The sequence below is a fragment of the Lactuca saligna genome, chromosome 6 (genome assembly GCF_052625555.1).
Source record: "Lactuca saligna cultivar CGN05327 chromosome 6, ASM5262555v1, whole genome shotgun sequence".
NCBI classification, from domain to species: domain Eukaryota; kingdom Viridiplantae; phylum Streptophyta; class Magnoliopsida; order Asterales; family Asteraceae; genus Lactuca; species Lactuca saligna.
This window is the reverse complement of record NC_136422.1, coordinates 70,435,225-70,456,746: the sequence shown is the minus strand read 5'-3', so window position 1 is coordinate 70,456,746 and position 21,522 is coordinate 70,435,225. Positions and strand designations below refer to the sequence as shown.

Here is a 21,522-nt window from a genome sequence, read left to right as displayed (position 1 = left end):
CTAATTGTAACACACTATATAAGCATCATATTATTCACCAAAATCGGCACTAGTGTGTGTAAAAGAAGGGATAGTCGATTTCATGAAGTATGGATTTCTCTCTAAGTTATTCCAAGAGCATTTGATGTTGTGTGAGCCGTTTGAGGTGTCACAATTGAGGCACTAGGCTCTCAAGCCCTATGGAGTCAAGCTACACTACAAGAGGTATGTATTCTATCTATATTATTACCCAAGTATCTATGATTGTATTCTAGATAGGGTAATACCTTGGAATATTAGTACTTGCATGTATATTAGAGAAAACATAGATCCAAGGTTTTTAGGGTTGCATGTACACCATAGGAGTGTTAGAATGCTCAAAACCCAACAGTGGTATCAAAGCCATGGGTTGTTTTCTGTTATATTGATGCAAATGTTTTATTTTCAAAGTTGGAAAAAAACATGACGTTTGTCAAATTTTAAGATAATTACTTATTTTTGAGAAAAACTAATTATTTGTAAAATTTGAATCATTTGCTATATGAGCTAAATTAGGTCAAATTTACTAAAAGATAAAATGGTATGATTATTTTATTAGTTTTAAAAGTTTGATCTAAAGAGTTTTCTGAAACCTCCATAAGTTATGGATATGAAAAGTTTTAAAAAAAATTGATTCAAAGTTTTTTTTATGCAGTTACAAAAATTGGTGTTAATGTTTTAAAGAATTCCGTAACTTGTTCTTAAGTTATGGAATATGAAAAGTTTCATCATTAAACAAACATTAAACTCCATAAGTTATGGAATCCAAAAGTTTTTTTTTTTTTGAATTATCTTGATCTTATGAGTTGATTTAGATTAATAGAAAATTATGTGATAATATGTTTTCAATCCATTTTAATCTAAGAGAAGATTCTAAAATTGTTTGTGTAACTTGTCCTCAAGTTACATGAAAGGTCACATTTAAGTTTCTTTAAACTCATAAAAGATGGCAAAGGTTACAAAATGAAGAGTCTTGTTCTCATTAAATGGTTTTATGACTCCATAACTTGTCCTCAAGTTATAGAGGTTCAAGAGTCACTTCATTAAGTAATAAAATGTGTAACCTTAATTAATTCCATAAGTTACAAAATAAAGAAAATGTACATTCTTTTATTAGTTTAAAGCCTTCCATAACTTGTCCTCAAGTTATGGAACTTGAAGAGTCTTTTAATTAAAACTACTTTAAACACATAAGTTATGGAATTAATTAGTTTTGAATAGTTTCAAAACTTGCCCTCAAGTTTTGGAATTTGAAAAGTTTTCACTTATGAATACTTTAATTCCAAGTTATCCCTTAGAATTTTAAAAGTTAAAATTCAACCCTTATACTTTATAATATTATAAGTTAATAATATTTATATATATATATATATATATATATATATATATATATATATATATATATATATATATATATATATATATATATATGTGTATAAGAGTAAAGTCAGTCTTACCGTTAGTAGGCCTCATTCACGAAGCTGGTCTATAAGGGTGGTATAAGGTTACTTCCTATAAAATGGCAGTTTAATGGGTGTCCACTCTCACCCACCGCTTCCCTGACCAGTGGAGGGTCGTTAGCCGAACGGGTAGGAAAAGGACTAGAATTCTCCCTTCATTAAAAGTAAATAATGATAAATACTAAGTAACTAAACTCTTATAAATACCCAATATTAGTTACTTAGGAAAATGTGAATAAGGTGCTAATCCATGAAATTACACTTTGCACTTTGTTTCAGTCGGTTAGTGGAGCGTGTGTGGTTAACTGGCACACTAACTCGTATTTAACAAGGTAGGAAAAGGGTAACTTAATGTTTATCATAGTATCGATGGGGCGTGTGTGGTTAACTGACACATCGATTGAGGGGTAAACACTTAAGGGTACCAAGTAATTTTCATGGTTACTTCACACCTTGTTTTGTGATCCTCGGCATCCCAGTCACAAAAACTGAAGGGCACACTCGAGATTGAAACATGCCATTGAACAGTTCAATGAATCTCAAAAGATCTAGGAGTTTCAATTCCAATTAAAACCTAATTATACATTTCGTTTATCTTGGTGGAAATTGGTGAATCGTCATTCACCTACCTTCAAATACTTTATAGCTTGGATTACGGCATCCCTCTTCTAAGTTATAAAATAGTTTGTTGGGTCCTAGCCATAATATTTCATATTGGGTGTCATATTAAGGACTTTAGATCAACTATCTTGAATATCTCCTAAAAAACGTCTAAGTTCAGACATCTATGATCTTCCCAAATCTCTTGGAACTTTACTTCTTTCACCTCCTCCAATTATTCTCCCTAACCCACAAGTTCTAGAAAAGTTTAAGGTCACTCAATCCTTATTTGAAAGCAAGGTCTATGTGTGATCACATCTTGGAGATAAAGTCACATATTGACAAGCTGAGAGAGTTGGGTGTCAAAGTCTAGAGGAAGTGGATGTTCAATCACTTTCTAAGTCACATAGTGAATTCCTTTGGGACTCCTATGAAATAGACTAAGAAAAGACCCTTAATGATCTTATCTATTTACTTGGTGCTGCTAAATCAAAAATGATTTGGTGTACTAGTAAAGCAAATTTCATTAGAAGATCAACTTCCCAAAACTTTATGGATAGGGACAATAGTGACACAGGAAATCCAGAAAAGCTCTCTTCCCAATGGAAAGGGATTGGCCATAGTCAACTTGGTTGACCAAATGGTAAAGAGAAAGGCTAATTCTGAGATAGTCCCATGTACTATTACCTAAGGGTCCATATGTTTCTATTGCCAAAGGAAATGGCTTTGGTTACGAAGTTACCAAACTTACCTAAGGATGGTAAAGTCAATAAGTTTGACTTTATTTCAGGTAAAGTCCATTGTCTAACTTTTTTAATTTCCTACTTGGAGATTCTTATTACATGATGTGACTGGGTCACATGTTGATATTTTAAGAATCAAAGAAAAGTAAAGAAACTTAAAGGAAGTATATGTTGATTCTGATTGCGAAGATGGATTTTGATCGCATGGTTCGGTGATCAGAATTTTTGAACTGTTGCTTAAGAGTTATGATATATTGCTTAGGTATAGATAACAACAAGGTTTTCATATGGATTGTAAGGACAAGGTTTTCCGCAATGTTTTAAAATAAAAGGAAAATTTTTTATTTCATTTATTTTAAGTATCCTTACAATGGCATTTGTGGAAAAATTGTTGCTTATAAGATTCCATTGATAGCAATATTGAAAATGGATTTGGTTCTTTCGTCTGTGGTAGTGTCTAATTTTACCAAATAAGGAAAGATTCTCATCATCCAAGTTTAAATTGGACCGAAACTTGGAATCATGCAAGTTGTATAGTATGATGAATGGGAATTTTTCATCTTTGGAAAGTTAAGACTAGTTCCTTGTTCACATGTATATGTGAGTCAAGTGAAGGACTAAGGGATCAAGTACACATTCTTGTTCACTGGCCAAAGTCCACCACAAAATATGGATAAAACTATTCATCATAATTTACTAAGTGTAGTAAATATGGTTATACTTACAGGCCTAAGTATAATTCTGAAGCATTGAAAAGATTTCAGTGTATGGCAGAGCGAATGAGAAGAATCAAATTAGGCAGAAGGATAAAAGTTTCTCAAATATGAAAAGATGGGAGAGTACTTTAGTATCATGTTATATGATCATCTTAATGATTAAGAGACCTTATCACAATTCATCCTCTAAGTGCATTCTGATAGCTAAGAAGAGGAGCTATTAATTGTTGAAGTGGTTAAATCAAGAAGATGATTCATACTTCATTCCAAAAACAATTCTTAGAGTTATACTCTAAGATTGTAACTTGAGTGACATGTCTTAAAGAAGGTTTAAAACACTTGTCAAATGTAAGAGTAAAAGTTTTCTACTCTTGTACATTTTAAATTGGTAAGTTGTGATGTTTTGGATAAAACAAAGACTAACTAAGGCCAATTATGTGAAGTGTTTGTCTTGATTAGAATCCACACTATCTCTTGAATATCTGAAAAGAAAGTCTTATATGTCAAAAGGACAGTGGGAGTCTTAAATGTCTTTAAAGTCTCAAGAACTAATCAAGAATAAAACCTGAAGTTCTTCACTAGCACACGGTTTGAGGTTTATAACCTATCATGTTGACATATTTCTATTTTTGTGCCCATTCCAGTTAAAGTTGGCTTTGCATATGAGTTCTTTGAGTTCTCAATTGGTTGCACAACAACTTGGAAGCAATGGCAGGCCCTTGAGCTACCAGATGGCAAGAAATTAAGATTGAGTTCAGTCCATATGAGTTTGGATTTGTCATTATCCTTGTCTTGTGACTATGGTTTTGACAATTCACATGGATAAGAACACATACACCATTAAATCTAAGTGTCATAAGGTTTCTCTCCGATTCATGAAAATGATGGTGAGGAAACACTTTCACTAAGTAGATTTTAGCTAGATAGCAATTGTGATATTTGCATTCTCAAAGTCGTTAGTGGAGCATGTGTGGTTAACCGGTACACTAACATGCACTTGTGAGAAGTGGCAAAGGTCTAAACAATCAAGACTATGATTACGACATCCCTTTTCATAGTTCTTAAAATTGTTTAGACACACCTGTGAGATATCTAATATAAGGTGTATGATATTGATAAAGTTATATCAAAGCAATCTAGTATCAGAAATCTGAACTTTAGTAAGAAAGTCAATAAAGTATTGTTTTTTTAGAAGTTCAGCTGATTTCTGGGTACATCTCAAAGCTAGTGGGAGCATAAGTGTTATGTTAATAATCATCATGTTAGTGGGAGCATGTTAACTATGATAAAGGTTGCAAGTTAGCAATGTTAATTATAGAAAAACAAAGTTTCAATTCGTGAAGTTGCAAGGGTTGAAAAAGTTGTTTTGCTATAATTAAGGGAAAGGAAATTATACTTCATTTCAATTTTAAAATCTTAGATTAAGGTTTTAATCATCTTTAGTCAAGGATATATATGAATTTTGTGTTGGAATGACTCAACATACGGAAAATCTATATATGGGACTATTATTTGCGTTCTAAAATTCGATTATGATTCCAACCCAAATACTAAAGTCAAACCCAAAAATTTACTAGTTTAATTAATCTTCTTGGCTTTATGAAATAAGCTCTTTCTTTAATAAATAAAACTTTTTTATTTAATTTGCTTTGATTAATAACTAAATAAAAATTCTTTTTTATAAATATTTATTTAGTTGATAAATAATAACATATTTAAGTAATAAATATTTAGTACGTATGTTTAGATATTTTATGACTTTTAGTGTGTTACCATATAGTCCTACACATAACAGTAATACAACATTTATGGTTTTTTGCCCATATGATAGTATCCTAGTGGTTGAGGTGCATAATTCCATGCAAGAGGTCTAGGCCCCAGGTTTTAGACCCTACACACTCGAAATATTGCTAGAGTTCCTCAACTGACCTTCCATGTGGGACTTATGGTAGGTTTATGTGGGATGTTCAGAGGGTGTAGTTTACCATTTTTTCTATATTTTTGTTTATTTCTTGCACACCATTTCCTACAAACTCTCACTTGTACAAGGAATACAACATTTAACTACATATACAATGTTAAGTGCATAACAAACAACATCACTTACCCCAACCATGTGTGAGTGTCTTGTCTCCACAAACCACCATTCAACATTGAAAGGAAAACTATGTTATCATCTCCATTTTACCTTTATTATGATGTTATGAACCACAAGGCATGGATTAAATCAATTTATTGCACCATCAGTTTTCCCAGCCTAAGAACTCATAAAAGATAAGGTTAGAGTTCTACTTGGACATTCTAGGTATGGCCATACACCTCATCTTATTTGATTATATCGAAAGGGCCCAACCATACATCACGCTCCAAACTCCTAGAGGAACAAATATCTTATTGACTATATTTCCTCTTCATGAGTTTCATGATATATATGATTGGATTCATTATAATTTCCATGGTTCATGTCAGCATTTGACGTACTTCAATATACAACATTACACCTATCTAAAGCTTGACATATCTTCAGCTTGAAGGTTTATAGAAATTTGACATATGTTATTCAAGATTCACTTAATTATGTTGATCCATGAAATGCAATATCGAAGTGGGTCGGTTCAGTATTTAATCTCTTGAATACATTTGATTTTTTTTTTTGGGATCTTTTACTAAGATACATCCACCTCATGGATGTCGCCAAAACCTTCAACAACAGTCTTGTATAAAAATTACTACAATAACCATAACTGATTAACGACCATTTAGAACAATTCAGGGATGAATAATTTGTACAAACTTGAAATACATTTATGCTAGATGTTGAAATATTTCTCGATAATATCAAACATACTAAAAACAAATTTTCTTAATGGTTCCATATCCAAATAAAAAAAATTTAAACCGATGATGTCGACTACTCACTTCCAATGCCATCAACATACTCATGTTGTATAATAAAAGACATGGTCACGGATCATTAATCTCATGTATAGGTGCACAAACTGAAAATCGATCTAGTTTAGATGAAATCATCATAAATTTGATCCTATAAAATTTTGATCTTGTTTAAGGTAGATCTATATCTTATCCTAATACGATTTTTGATCTGGTTTGATCTGATTTGAGATGATTTTTGACGGATTTGGATCTGGATTTTGGCAAAAATTGGTTTAAAACCTGGTATCAAATCTGATTTCGTCTGTAGGATATGGATCTAGTTATAATCTTGTGGATCGTATTAATCTGATCTAGTTTGGTCAAAATCTGATTTTGATCGAATCTAGATTTTAGATCGGATCGAATCAAGTCACAATATGAAATTTCTAGGTTCCTCTGACTTCATTTGATCTAATTCACCATGAATGTCACATATAGATGATATATTTGGTTTTCTTAGAAACCATTCCTCATATGTAAATTCTTAAAAATGTCCATGCATGTGTCTAAATACACTTTAATTATCCAGGGAACTCTTTCCTTTTATGGTACAATTTATCTTTGATTTTCACATAATCTCGAAAGTTTAATAAATCTGAGTTATGTTTGGATATCTTTCATTGTAATATTTGTTTGTGTATACTTTTTTATTTTTCATATTAAAGCTTTGTGGTCTATTGTTGTGTTTCTATAATATCCTTATGCTCATTTTTAGATATTTTTATTGCATATACAACGCAAAAGTAGAAAATAATAGCATTTTCTGCTTTAATGCCAAGTTGGATATGCAACAGGTTGATTACAAGTAGAATGATATTAACCTCACTTATATGTGTTAATTGATTGGATATTCATTTGACTATGGAACTAAAAATTTGCCATTTTTTATTTTATAGAAATGGTCATTGTATGCAAGACAAAATTAAAGAAATGTTTCCTATGTAACAAAATTATATAAATGGTACCTCTCGACAATACACATGAGCTTAAAACTCTCGTTTATTTTATAAAAGTCAAGTACGCCTTTTAAACCAAAAATACATGTGTTGTTTGATTTAGTGCATAATTTAATGGAGTTGATCTGTACACAACAATTATGATCGACACAACAATTAATGCTATAAAATATTGTACTATACAATCATATAAAACATACTTTGTTGTCTGTCGAGAAAAATTGTTGTGTATGAATCATTTCCCATAATTTAACAAAGGAAAATTGACTTGTTAAGGTAACTAACTTGTTGGTTTGTTCACATCTAGGCAACTATTTTTTTTGTACACATCTAGGTAACGAACTTTTTGGAAGTGTTCACATATGACCATTATGATCGGTTGTAGCAGGTTACACCCGGTTATAATAGTCACATGTGAACACTTCCAAAATTACGTTAACTAGATGTATACAAAAAAATAGTTACCTAGATGTGAACAAACTAAAAAGTTAATTACCCTGATAAGTCAAATTCTTTTCTTTTATATTTTACCTTTTAATTTTGATTTGGTATAAAATTTAACTTAAATCGTAAATATTTTTAAAACCACACCATTTTGGTAAATACCTTTTTAAAATACACTACTTTGGTTACAAAAAAACTCTAGATTTGACATGGAAAAAAACACATCGTCATTTTATAGAATTTTATTGTTTAATACATCAAATATAAAATTTTAAATTTATTAGAGACTAAAAGTATCAAAAATGGAGACCAATAACATGAAGAAAAATATCATCTTCAATGAAAGTTTGATGCATTATAGGAATTTAAAATACAAAAAGTAGAAGTAGATTTTATCTACATCAATCACATTGCTCTTGTCTTCTCTCTCTCTCTCTCTCTCTCTCTCTCTATATATATATATATATATATATATATATATATATATATATATATATACGGGATGGTTCAAATGAGTACAGCAAATACAGTGAGAACATGAAAACACTACTTTTATGTTATTATTCTACTATGAATTTGTAACATCCAGAAATAAATGGTATGACTTGAACCCCTTTAAATTAGAATTTTTGCATTATTAGTCCCTTAGTACGTTGGGCGTACTTAGGAGTACGTTTAGCATACCAGGACCTTTTCTGGTCGCGGATGTTTGGAGGTACGTTGGGCGTACCATGGATTGTGCGGGGTGTACGCGCCAAGGACCAGAAAACCCTAATTTTGGACTTGAGGCCTATATAAACGACTTTAAGCCCTTGGGACTAAACCCTAGAGAGCCTCCACTGCCCTTGAATGTCATTTCACTGCTGAAAGCCTTGAGAAATCATTTTTGAGCTTTAAAAGTGTGCATTTGTGATCTTTAGTGTTCATTTCAAAGAGAAGAGTTGGTCAAGCAAGCTTGGATCAAGAGGGTGCTTCAAGATCTTGCATCATAATCATCTTACAGAGCTCTTAGAGGTAAAAAGCTTGCACCTTTCCTCTTTGCTCTTTAGATCTAGCTAGGGTTTATGTAGTTGGTCCTTTTGATGGATTTTGGGCCTCATTTGTTGGCTAGATCGTCCCCATTCGATAATAAGGTCAGATCTAAAGTCCTTAAGCCATTTAAAAGCATAAAAATAGGATCTTGGTGGAGGTCTTAACCTTGTGCATGAATTATAGACTTGGGAAAGGTCTTAATGATGACTTTAGAGGTTTAATGGTCATGCAAAGGCATAAAGTTAGCAACTTTATGCCCTAGGAGGTGTTAATAGACTCAGATCTAGATTCTGGATGTAAAAGAATGGAATAATAAGCACTTAATAGGGAAAGTGCTTAACTGAGACTTACGTCGGGCGTACTCTGAGTACGCTACGCATAACTTTTGAAAACCCGGTACGCTGCACGTACCTGAAGAGTACGTTGGGCGTACGCGGGGCTGTTTGGGTCGTTCTTGTTTTGGGCTGTCGAACTTTTGGGCCTCTTTTGGGTTATTGGGCCTGATTGGATTCGATAATTTAAAGGCTTTTTTATCAGTTGGACCATGGACTTATTGGTTGGGCCTTTTGGGCCAAGGGGGCCCATTAAGGATATTGGACTTAGATCTTGGGCCCATTTGCAATGAAAGGGTGATTAGGCCTTTAGGGTAGGGTTTAAAGGTTGGGCCCTCCCTTGGGATAATTTATGGACCAATCATTGATGATATTATTATTGTTATTATTCAGTTCGGGAGGTTGCGGGTCATTAAGAGTGCAGTATACGTATTCTTCGGGCGAATGTGAGTCTTCTCACCATACCCATAGGTCTACGGCACCAAGGCCGGCCCATTATGTATTTATGGTATATGTGCAATCACTTTGTGTTTGATATGTAATGTGATCATATGTTTTGCATGAAGACCGCGGGAGGGAGCCCGTGGCATTGGATGTAAGACCATGTGGGGTAGCCCATGGCAGTCCTAGGTAAAGACCACGTGGGGAGCCCATGGCATTAGATGTAAGATCATGTGGGGTAGCCCATGGCAGTCGTAGGTAAAGTCCATGTGGGGTAGCCCATGGCATTCTTGCTGGTTCTATGTATGCATGGCCTATGTGATATGTTACTTGGATATGTATATGTGTGGTGTGTGGTATGCTCTGGGAAACTCACTAAGCATTTCGCTTACAAGTTGTTAAATTGTTTCAGGTACATCGGAGCCAAAAGGCAAGGGCAAGGCGTGATGGCGCGGCGTGCACTCTATCTATCTCTTTTTTTTCACTAATATGTTTGGGGACACGCTCTGATAATATATATATAATGTAATGGATGGTGTTTTAAACTAAATGTGGGGTTCACATTTTATGTCAATGTGTTATTTAAATTAAATGAAATTTTTCGTTGTAAAATTTGGGCTATTACAGAATTATATATATATATATATATATATATATATATATATATATATATATATATATATATATATATATATATATATATAGTTGTGTTCTCACTGTGTGTGTGTCTAGGTTATTGTGTTCTAACTAATTATTATGATGATGTAGGGATGAATGTGGACCAATGGTTTTAGTTATTTTAAGTAAATGATATACCTATCTTTAAATTAGGAAACACATGTTTAATTAATGAAATTTTCGGATTTTAAGTGATATAATGGTTCTTTTAATTTTGAGTTCCGACTTTTTTAATTAATTCATTTTTAATTCTAACATAGTTTTTAAATTTATTCGATTTTATTCTTTTAGAATGCAATTCTATTAGAATGATATTCTATGAAAATGCCAAAATATATTCTTATAGAGTACATATTTTGATTGAAGGAACTTCTTGTAGAAAAACAATATTCTTGAAGCTTCAGTTGAAAAATATGATTCTTATATATCTAAACATTGAAATGCAAATATAGATTAATACATATTTTTACAGAATAATAGTCTTATATATTTTAATATAATTATACATATTCTAACAGAATGTCATAAAAATAAATAAAATTCTTTAGAACATAACATTCTTGAATATACAATTCTTGAACGAATACACATGGTCTTCTTCAATGGTCCAAAATCAACATCATTCCAACCATTCTTACAAGAATGGTCTTTTGTGTTGTGTTATCACTGTCGTTAAATCGAATCATGTAAGAATAACATTCTGTGAGAATGTTTTATATGATAATTAATATTACAACTTTAGTAACTCTAACAGAATATAGTTTACTGGTACAAAATAAATGAAAAAGATCAACTAGCTATACGAGATAAATGAAAATTTTCAACAAACAAAATGAAAATTTACAAATAAAATTTGACAAATGTTTTAAATTTACAAAAATAAATACTAATAACACACCACCCTTCTGTTGATATTTCGGTTCTTCCATAGAAATCAATATATCATGTCAAATTGTCCCGTTTCATCAGTTGGGGTCTAATGAAAATGTTTTTTTTTGTTTAATTAATAAGAATATTTGAAACTTGAAAAAGTGGAGAAATAGATGAGTGTTGATGACATGAGGAAGAATGAGGACAAGACGAATCGGGTTTGGATGTCGTGGCAGCTGTAAAAAAGGTTGTGGTTAATGGTGTTGGGTGGAGTGGTGTGCACCGCCAGTGGTAGAGTTGTGTGTGGTGATGGAAAGAAGAAAGACGATGTGTGTGGATGGTGATGAAACGGTAGGTAATTTTCTAGGGTTTTAAATATTATCTTGCCTAAATTAAATGGATTAATTAAATGTTTGTTTAGTTACAAAAATTTATTAATAGGTAAGATTACAATTTTACCTTATTTAGGTTTTTGAAATGATTGACTCACAATGATCCTTACAACCACACAACAGATAGTTAGAACACTTGAATCATCTCTCTCTCTCTCTCTCTCTCTCTCTCTCTATATATATATATATATATATATATATATATATATATATATATATATATATATATATATATATATATATATATATAAAGTTATTTGATAATTATGCTACAAAAAACGGCTCCTAACACGTTGAGACCAATTTAAATGGTCATAAATATTGTTTTATGAAAGTTTAACTAAATATATTTATATTGCAAATATTATGATCGACTACTTTATAAAAATGCAAATTGACTTATCAAGTTAATTACCTTTTCATTTTGTTCATATTTAGGTAACTTTTTCTGTACACATCTAGATAACGAACTTGGTGGAAATGTTCATATATGACCCAGCCGAACATAATGATCATATGTGAACACATTCATAAAGTTCGTTATCTAAATGTGTACAGAAAAAATTCAAAAAAATAAATAGTTACTCAGATGTAAATAAACCGAAAAATTAATTATTTTAATAAGTCGATTTCCCTTTAACAAATATTGTTTGACAAGTAATAAAAATCCTTCAATTATTTGTTGAAAATTTATAAACTTATACATCAATACTCATGTGACTAATCTGTAATAATTACAATCGACATATAATAACATAATTTATATAGAAATCTTATTACAAATATTACAACATCTTAAGATTGCACGGTATAAAAAATATTATATATGTTTTAAAACGACAAGATATGCATTCCTTTGTTTTTTACTAAATAATTGAGCATGCCAAACACAAAAGATATGTATATTAAATATAATGAGTTGTTTACGCATAAGCAATCCATGTGGCTCCACTTATTGAGTTTTCATTTCCTTCGTTTTGAAGTACCATTTGCCACTCTGATTTAGCATACAAATCTACATGATTACCCAATAATTGTAGCTTACATACTTTACCCAACTACTAACATATGGTTGGCTTGATAAAATCGAATAAAATTCCATGATAATAAATTAAGAAAAGCAATGGAACAAGTCTTTGCATTTTATCATCATTTCAAGTAATCTAATCGAATAAAATAGATTTTGATATAAAATTTGTTTATCTCTAAATATAAATATATAACTGTAACCCCAAATAAGTTACTTAACTAAAAAACTAAACATATGAAAAGTTCAACAAACCCCAAATTAGTTATTTAAAGTTACACAAACAAAGACGGATTACATGTTAACCATTAGTCGAACACAACTTAAGTCTTAACCATTAGTCAAAACAGTATCAAGACGTTTGTTTATACATATGATACGACATTACACAATTATACAAAATTTATGGATTCAGACCACTATTAAACTGAATGGAATCCAATTCCAATTCCAGTGACAATGGGAATGGGAATCAGGGAATGATTGTTGGATTAATGCCAGTCAAGTCCACCCAAAGTGGTAGACCCCACACCCTCCCACACTTCATTAAATCCCACTGCTTCATTGTCAATTCCTTCCATATCACTGTCCCACCACCCACTCCCACCTGCATCTGTTTGTCAAAACATAATTTCTGCCTATTACACCATTCCACTTCAAAAATTCTATACCTTATAATGCTTTAATAGAAACAAAATGAATGTAAGTTGCCACTTACAGTGATTATAATGAGGCAACGGTTTCTTGTTTCTGATGAAGGATTTCCGATGTTTTGTTTGCTTGGGCTTTGGGTCGCCTCCCAGAACAACTAAACCCTTTGGAGCAGGTGGTTTTCTAAGCAAGCCTTGTCATCATTAAAACACACAAATGTAAGTTGACTAAAAAGGACTTTTGTTGTTGACCAAATGGGAAAATATATAATAATAAATAAAGCAATGAATTGATGACAGACCTTGAAATGCGTTTCTGCTTTTTGTCAAATCTTGGATCTGGGATTCTTGTGTGACATGAGTGGTTGTACTATGTTGAGTTTGGGATTCTTCTTGATTTAAAGAAACAGTATCTTTGTTGTTCTTAATGGGCTTGAAATTTTCAAGAACAGTAAGGATGCCATTCAACTCTGGTCCCTCTGTTTTTTGGTCAAGATTTGTTTTATGAAGAGAGTCATTAGCACCCCCTAGTGTGAAAAATGGTCTCTCTTTACCCTGATAATAGCCACAGATAAGTTCTTGAATCCAGCACATTGAAAACAAAAGAAAATAACTTTACAACAGTTTAGTGATTATCTTATGAGTAGCGCTATTAGATGAAACTTTAAGGTCAAAGATGATACACACTTATATCAACAATGAGCTTAAACCAGAGTACACTAACAAGTGTACAATACTATATGAAATCCTTCATATATCATTAATGAGCTTCCATTTCACCTAGAAATTTATGCTTACACTAACACATAAACGAAGTAGATTCATGAAAGTCGCATCTTTGGAAGTTGGAAAGCAAACCAGCTTCAACAATCTGTTAACAGTATGTAGTTTGGTTTGCAGGAAAGCGTTTGGTTGTACTCTATTTATATTTCCTAATATCTTACTGTGGTTCAACAAAGCCTTTCAAAATGTAACAGAGAAAACCTGGACTAATTTCGACGAGTCAGATGTTTTCTGCAGTTTTCGGTCGAGAAATGCAGATAATGAAATTTTCGGACGCTTCTTGCTTTGCTGTCCATCCTTAATTTGTCCTCTAGAATCAACCGATCTGTAATTGAAAACGTCAAGATCTACAGACAGCATTCCTAAAAAAACAAACATTTTAACTGAAAAAAAAAAAAAAGGAATTAGGGTTTATCGAGGATTTACTGATCATCTTCAGTGGATGTTCGATGGGTGAACGTAGACGGAATTGATAGTTGCCCACGAACCCTAATCGATGGACGATTTGAACTCATTCCTTTGATCCTTTCCTCGAATCTTTTGGTTGAATATTTGGACTTACACTGACACGTATGGAGCGTTTTGGCGCTAAAACTTGAACACTTTCATCTACCCCCATTTTGAATTGGTTTGGGCTCAAACTCGCAACTTTTAAGTGGGTAGATTGAGTTGGGCCAAAAACTTTTGTTTTATATTATGATTTGCATTTTGCAAATTAAATCTGCAAGTTTGCAACTTAAAATTCACAATTTCTGATTTCTAACAAAATAAACATAAAGGACTTCTAGTTTAGTAGTATCGGGTGTTGCCCTTCTTTTTAGAGGTTGATGGTTCAAATCTTATCGAAAATATAAGTGAAATTAGGAGTAGTTTAGGTGTAGGATAAATTTATCGTTCCAAAAAAAAAAAAAATAATAAACAACAATTAAGCCTTTTTTTAAAAAAGGCAAAACACCAACTTACATCTATCAGTTAACTAAACATATTCATAAGATAATGAGTCTGTATCAAGGATGATAACTTTACATTTTGATGCTCTTTAATGTACATATTAGTATGTTGGATTGTGTTATGGGGTGTTTGGGATTACTTTTTAAGGTTAAAATGTTTTGTGTAAAAGAACTTTTTGACTAATGATTTTTTCCAATAGAAATTTTTAGAGTAAATTACACGAATGGTCCCTATGGTTTGGGGTAATTTGCACGTTTGGTCCCTAACTTATTTTTTTAACTCGGAAGGTCCCTACTGTTTGTTATTGCTACACATTTGGTCCCTATTGTTTGTTTTAGTTACGCGTTTGGTTCCTATCTTACGTAAAAAGACAATTATTTAAATAGAGAAAAATGATATAGTAGTAAGGTAAGGAGAGAGGATGAGATTGAGGGTGTGTTTATTTAAATAAATTAAAAAATCAAGGGAAAAATAGACTTTTTATGTAAGACAGGGACCAAGCGTGTAACAAAAACAAACAGTAGGGACCTTCCGAGTTAGAAAAATAAGTTAGGGACCAAACGCGCAAGTTACTCTAAACCATAGGGATCATTCGTGTAATTTACCCAAATTTTTAAAATGTATTTGTTTTAGTTTTAAGAGTAAAAATCAACTTTCGAGTTTAAAAGTCACCAACATCACAAAAATATAGGCTTTTGTGACTTTTGAAAAAAAAAAAAACAATTTTTCATTCTACATAAAAAGTTATTATAAAAAAAATCTTTTCATTGGCCACTTTTTTTTTGATTTTTTAGAAAAGTTAAAAGTCAAATTTTGTTTTAAAATGAAACAAACATGCTATATGTATTACCATAACAAAACATCTTTGAGGGTATACATTTTTAATTTTGATACTCCAAACTTTTTTTTCTAGGGTATTCACGTGAAAAATGTGGGCTTTGCCTTGGATCTTGTTTATCACTAAATAAACTGTTCGAATAAGTGTATTTTAAGAAAAATGTTCCATCAACGTCAATGAAATTGATTAATAGTAACAACGATGGAAACTATACAAATTTTATAAAGAACACAGCACAGAGTACGACAAAAGGATATTTGGAGAAAACATAAATATGAGAGATCTTCATCCAACAACTGGCCACTTGATACATACAATTAGTTTGATATAGATTGATAGGAGTATATTCTTAGAATCTGTCTTCTCAATTCACATTCCAATTGATAAACTGATTATGATTATATTTTGGATTGTGAAATGTATCAATGTAAAGTGTATTGTTCAAATAGTTATATAACATATAACTAACTTTTAATATAATCATTGTTCATAAGTCTTTATTCGTGGTTTAATATATTATATAACTTTAATTTATTTTTTCTTTCAAAAAACAAGATATTGCAAATTATATGGTGTACTTTTTTGAAGTTGTCCCCAGAAGCCATAACGGTATTTATGAAAAAAAAATTGCATGGATAGTTTTTCTTAACAAAACGTAGCATACCATTGGTCATTTTGGAGAAAAACTTCGCACATAAATGATCCTTATTACTAACTATTCCCTAACTTTATTAAAATTCATTGTTATGCACATATGAAATTACATTTTTATCCTTATTTCATCTAACAATTAAGAATATCATTATTTGTTGAGTATGCTCGTAACACAATTAACTTTTTAGAGAGTCTTTACAGTATCCAAGTGGGAGAACATATTTATCTGGTAAGCTTTATTTCCTACGATTAGGGTTTCTGGTGATTGGTAAGTAGCTTTGTTTACGACGATTGGGGTTCTCCGACGATTGGTAAGTAGCTTCGATTTGGTAAGTAGTTGTGGCGAGGGTTATCGGGGCTTCTCCGATAATTTCAAAATTGTGATTAACATGTCGAGCCCTTCTTCTCCATCGGGATCAAACGTCAATATGGTTTCCTTCTATACGTAAGTGCGTTATCTTCTTTGATATTTAGTATAATCTATTATGTGTTATTCATATTCTAGATTGGCAATGACATGTTCCCATAAGAAGAATTGATTTTTGACGATTCTATTGTTGATTTAAGGATTTCAAGTTCAAGGTTTTTGATTTTTAGGTTTTCGAAATGACGACGACCCAATTCTATTCCTTGAAAAAACCATGATGATGACCCATTTTTATGTTACCATGGGGTTGATGAACTTAAGTGGATGTGGGTCGATGCAATGTCATGTTTTCATGGTCTCATTCTTAACTTAACAATCAATGTGTGCAACAATAACAGAAAAGGAGACAAGAAAGATGTGGTTATCGGAGAATCTGCTTCTCACACCTTGTGCAAGTCCACCGACGGTGACCAAATCGAATGCTCTTTTGATAATTTATCAGTAACATCAACAACAAGGACCAAATCAATTGATGGGGTTAAAGGACAATATCGGTGGATCTACTTCGTCAGGGAAGAAAGGGGAGGACCAGGTATTGATAGGGTTAAAGGACAATATCGGTGGATCTACTTGTGGTAGTTATTGTTCAAATTATTGGTAGCATAAAACGATTATATCATCATCAATCAAGTTATGGCAACTGAAACTTGATGGATGTTCTTGATATTCTTAAAGGTGGATCTATGTGTTTATGTGTGTGTGTGTGTGTGAGAGAGAGAGAGAATAATGAGATAAATACCACGACAACCGACTAACACTCACTTTTTTACCAAAAAGCTAACATTATCCAATTACAATAGACAAGTCAAAATAGGATTTAAATACCATGACAACCAACTAACACTCGCGTTTTTATTCCTATACACAAACCAATCATAAGTGTAACACCGTAAATTTCAAAACAATTTTTATTTTGAAAAATTATAATTCTCAGTACATATTTCACAAAACATCATTTATTAAAATCACAAACATAGCTCCATGTTAAATGAAATGGTAATCCAGGATCCTCTTAACTCTTCCTCTGGTGTGTACAATCAAGTCGGTGCCATCCCGCGATCCAAATAAGAAAAACCTGAAACACATAACACATAACACGGTAAGCACGAAGCTTAGTGAGTTCCCCAAAATACCACATACGCCTTTCCAGGCCATATCTTTGTAGGATCTTCCGATCCAAGTGTCTCAGGGGACTTCCGTCCCGAATCTCGGTAGACCTTCCGGTCTCACCCATATCGACCTTCCAGCCCGTAACCTCCTGACCTTCCGGTCCTTATCATACATAACATACATATTACATAATAGCATATAACACATACATCTTAAAGCATACAACACCTTCCGGTCACACATAGGTACCCTTCTAGGTACAGTATAGTGAGAAGACTCACCTCGGATGAAGAACAACTCCTATAAACACTGCTGCTACGCACCGGCCTCTAACTCTGTGCCAAACCCACAATAATCTCAATTAGGAGCTAAGTCCAACCTCTCACTTATTGGGTCTAAGGATAGACCACCTAACAGCCCATTAATGCCCTAAGCCCATTAGGCCCACCAAGGACCAATAATAAATGGGCTTCCCTGAGGCCCAAAACTCAATCTACAAGACAAACCCAACACAAGGATCCAAGGCTTAATTATAATATTCTCTACACATAGTCTCAATTACACAACCCAAAGGTTCAAGTCCAACATCTAAGGCCCACCATAGAGTCTAGCCTAAAAGCCTACAGAGGGGTTACATGAGGCGTACCCCTTTGGTACGCTTAGCGTACTCCAGCGTGCATGAATCTGATCGGGGACCTCAACCCGGTACGCGGGGCGTACTCTCAGTTTCCTAGATTTGTTTCCCCTGGTCTTAACCCGTTAAGACCTTAGCCCATCTCTTGGATCTAGGCTCCCTAACAGTCCTTATTCCATAAAGTCAGAGCTTTTAGCCTTTGCATGGCTGATGTGAACACAACACACAAAATACTCTTTCTATTTACTCATTAAGCTCTCCACTCATGCATGACTGGATCTTAACCTTCAAGATCTCATTTTTATGAAACTACTCCATCAAAACACTCAAAAGGATTGATAATGGGCTCTGGAGTTTAACAACTCACAAAGCTTCAAGCTTTGGGACCAAAAACCCTAAAATGGACCATACTAAGCATAAATCAAAAGGAATATGAAGGCTCTGAACTTTATACCTTCATTTGATGCTCCAACCCATGAAAGCTCAAATCCAAAGTTTGAACTCCAACTCTTTTCCCTTCTATGATCCTTCTTCACTTCAAAGTCTTCACAAAATCATCCTCAAGGTCCTCATGCACTCATAAACCCTCATGGACGAGGATTAAAGCTTTTGGAAGGTTTATTCTCTGGCGTGGGTGGCCAGGAATGAGGCCATCTCATTCTTTATATAGGGTCACTCAAAATATTAGGGTTCCCACTCTACGCCTAGTACGCCCAACGTACCCCCTGGTATGCTGATATGGGCATATTTAGTTATAAAATTCATGCATGATCTTAATACTTTATGTTGATTTTGTCTCATTTAATGAACAAAAGGTGCTTAATTAGATTAAATATTTCATTTTCAGCAACAAAGACATGCTCGAAAGGAAAATGAAGCGGAACTAGCTATTGGAAGCTTGGATCTTGGATTTTGAAGAAAGAAGGATGTTGCTGGACAGCTTGACCCCTCATCAGTGTTTTGGCCATATCACATGAACCGTACCTCCGATTGACGAGATTCAAAATGTTTTGAAAAGTAGACACAATTTCGGACGACTTTCGTGTTTTCAGAAAATGCTGATTCGAAACGTACTCGGCGAGTAGGGTCGATTACTCGCCGAGTTGATCAGAAGTTTTGCGATTCTGGACGCGCTGACTTACCGTATACGGGTTTTAAGTGATGGACTCGCCGAGTAGGTCACTACACTCGCCGAGTAGCCCCTGTTTTGTAAAAATCTATATAAAGGGACTTTCAGATCGATACCCTAGGATATAGATGAACCCTTGGAGGCCAATTGTCGACTAAAGGTGCTGCTGGAGCGTGGGAAGCAAGGGAATCAACCTTACATTCAATTTTAAGGAGAATCAAGTCAAAATCAAGTTTACTCTTACCTAATATCTTGTTTGAACTATGTTTTTACCAATTGATTTTGTTTTTGTGCTTGTTTCTGCTGTAATCATGAGCTAAAAACTCATAACTTCTGTTTGGGTAGACAATTTTGTGAACATGGATTGATTATTTGAGTAGGATTAATTTTAATTGGTGATTATGTTTTATTAAGCTTGTTAAAGAACCTTATGTGTTAACAATAACTATTCTTCTGTTAATAAATCAGTAATTAAGTTGTATGAACATTTCTTAGTTGCTAATTTCATATGATTTACGTGACCACATAGTTGTATGTCTAGGAATAACGAATGTGAAACTAGAATTAACTTGAAGATAGGTAAGTTAATGTGTGAGCTTGTGTGATACACTATCAACAAGAGGTTAATTGAATCACCAATTTGATTAACTATTACAAGTCTTATTTAACCCGAATCAATAACTAGGAAATCCGTTGATTTAGACAACTGACCACTGCTTGAGTTAATTTGTTTCCTAAGGATTAGTAATAGCGAACGTGGAACTAATCATCTTAGTCGGTAGCTAATGAAGAATTAATCCGATACATCGAAATCATCCATGGGAACAAATGAGTCGAACCTAAACAGAAGTCCTCTTTATTATTGAATTTAGTTGATTTTTATTTGCTTAGCTCTTAGTTTCTTAGTTTAAGTTTTAGTTAATTGTTTAAGTTTCTAGTCTTGCAAAACTAGGGAAAACCCCATTTCTATTACTTGTTTTATTTAGATAATATTAGCATCTATTTTAATTGTTACTGTTCCCTGTGTTCGATACCTTACTTACCTGAACTAAACTGCTAATCGATAGGTACACTGCCTTTCGTGTGTTTGTCTTTGTGTTTAAGTTAGTAGGATTAAAACTAGTTGGTTTTACACACATCATATGCCCAGCGTACTGGGTAGTTCTTGCTTAAGGATCACGCGCACACGTATGCTAAGCGTACACATATGTACACCCAACGTACTCTACTGCAACGTTTCTCAACTTAGGGGCTCTTATTGCCAAATCTCCAAACTTCCTTAGCTCCCTTGGTGCAAGTATGATTCCAAAGATTCGCATACCTATGGAAAGGGGACAAGATGACCTACGCTTCTAGCAACTTGCCGCAATCCGATACCTCCTCATGCCCAACTCGTGGCCCACAACCCCTGACCACGAATAATTCGAAATAGGATGTTACAATTCTCCTCCACTTGAATTAGATTTCTCCCTCGAAATCACTCCTTGTTAACACATAGATCAGACCCAACAAACCGAGATGCACTACCGAAGGTCCTCAAAACATACAACAATCACTTCCAAGGATACTCGTTTCCACCGGGGACTTTCGACCTGACAGGGGCAGACCCAACTACCGCCGCGGTACCCAATTTGAGTTTCCATAACTGGAAAATCTTGCTGTCTAATTCCTTGCCAGACCATCCTCGAACATTATCCTGTTAA

The 21,522-nt window shown here is 33.3% G+C and overlaps 1 protein-coding gene across 1 annotated transcript; it reads right to left on the bottom strand.

Moving 5' to 3' along the window:
- Window positions 1-12,951: 12,951 nt before the first annotated feature.
- LOC145001575 (RNA-binding protein) lies at window positions 12,952-14,659 on the bottom strand. The gene is made up of 5 exons (XM_078960941.1): window positions 14,503-14,659; window positions 14,278-14,401; window positions 13,596-13,848; window positions 13,362-13,487; window positions 12,952-13,256 (listed from the first exon to the last, which is right to left on the bottom strand). The coding sequence occupies exons 1-5, from the start codon at window positions 14,589-14,591 to the stop codon at window positions 13,135-13,137; spliced, it is 714 nt and encodes a 237-aa protein (XP_078817067.1). The 5' UTR covers window positions 14,592-14,659; the 3' UTR covers window positions 12,952-13,134.
- Between the last annotated feature and the right edge of the window lie 6,863 nt (window positions 14,660-21,522).

Bases quoted from the DNA above. Each gene is read 5' to 3' on its own strand.
- LOC145001575 (XM_078960941.1), bottom strand. From the start codon at position 14,591: ATGAGTTCAAATCGTCCATCGATTAGGGTTCGTGGGCAACTATCAATT. The intron at 13,849-14,277 runs GTTTTCTCTGTT...GGCTATTATCAG, and splicing joins ACTCGTCGAAATTAGTCCAG to GGTAAAGAGAGACCATTTTT. The intron at 13,488-13,595 runs GTCTGTCATCAA...AATGATGACAAG, and splicing joins AAGCAGAAACGCATTTCAAG to GCTTGCTTAGAAAACCACCT.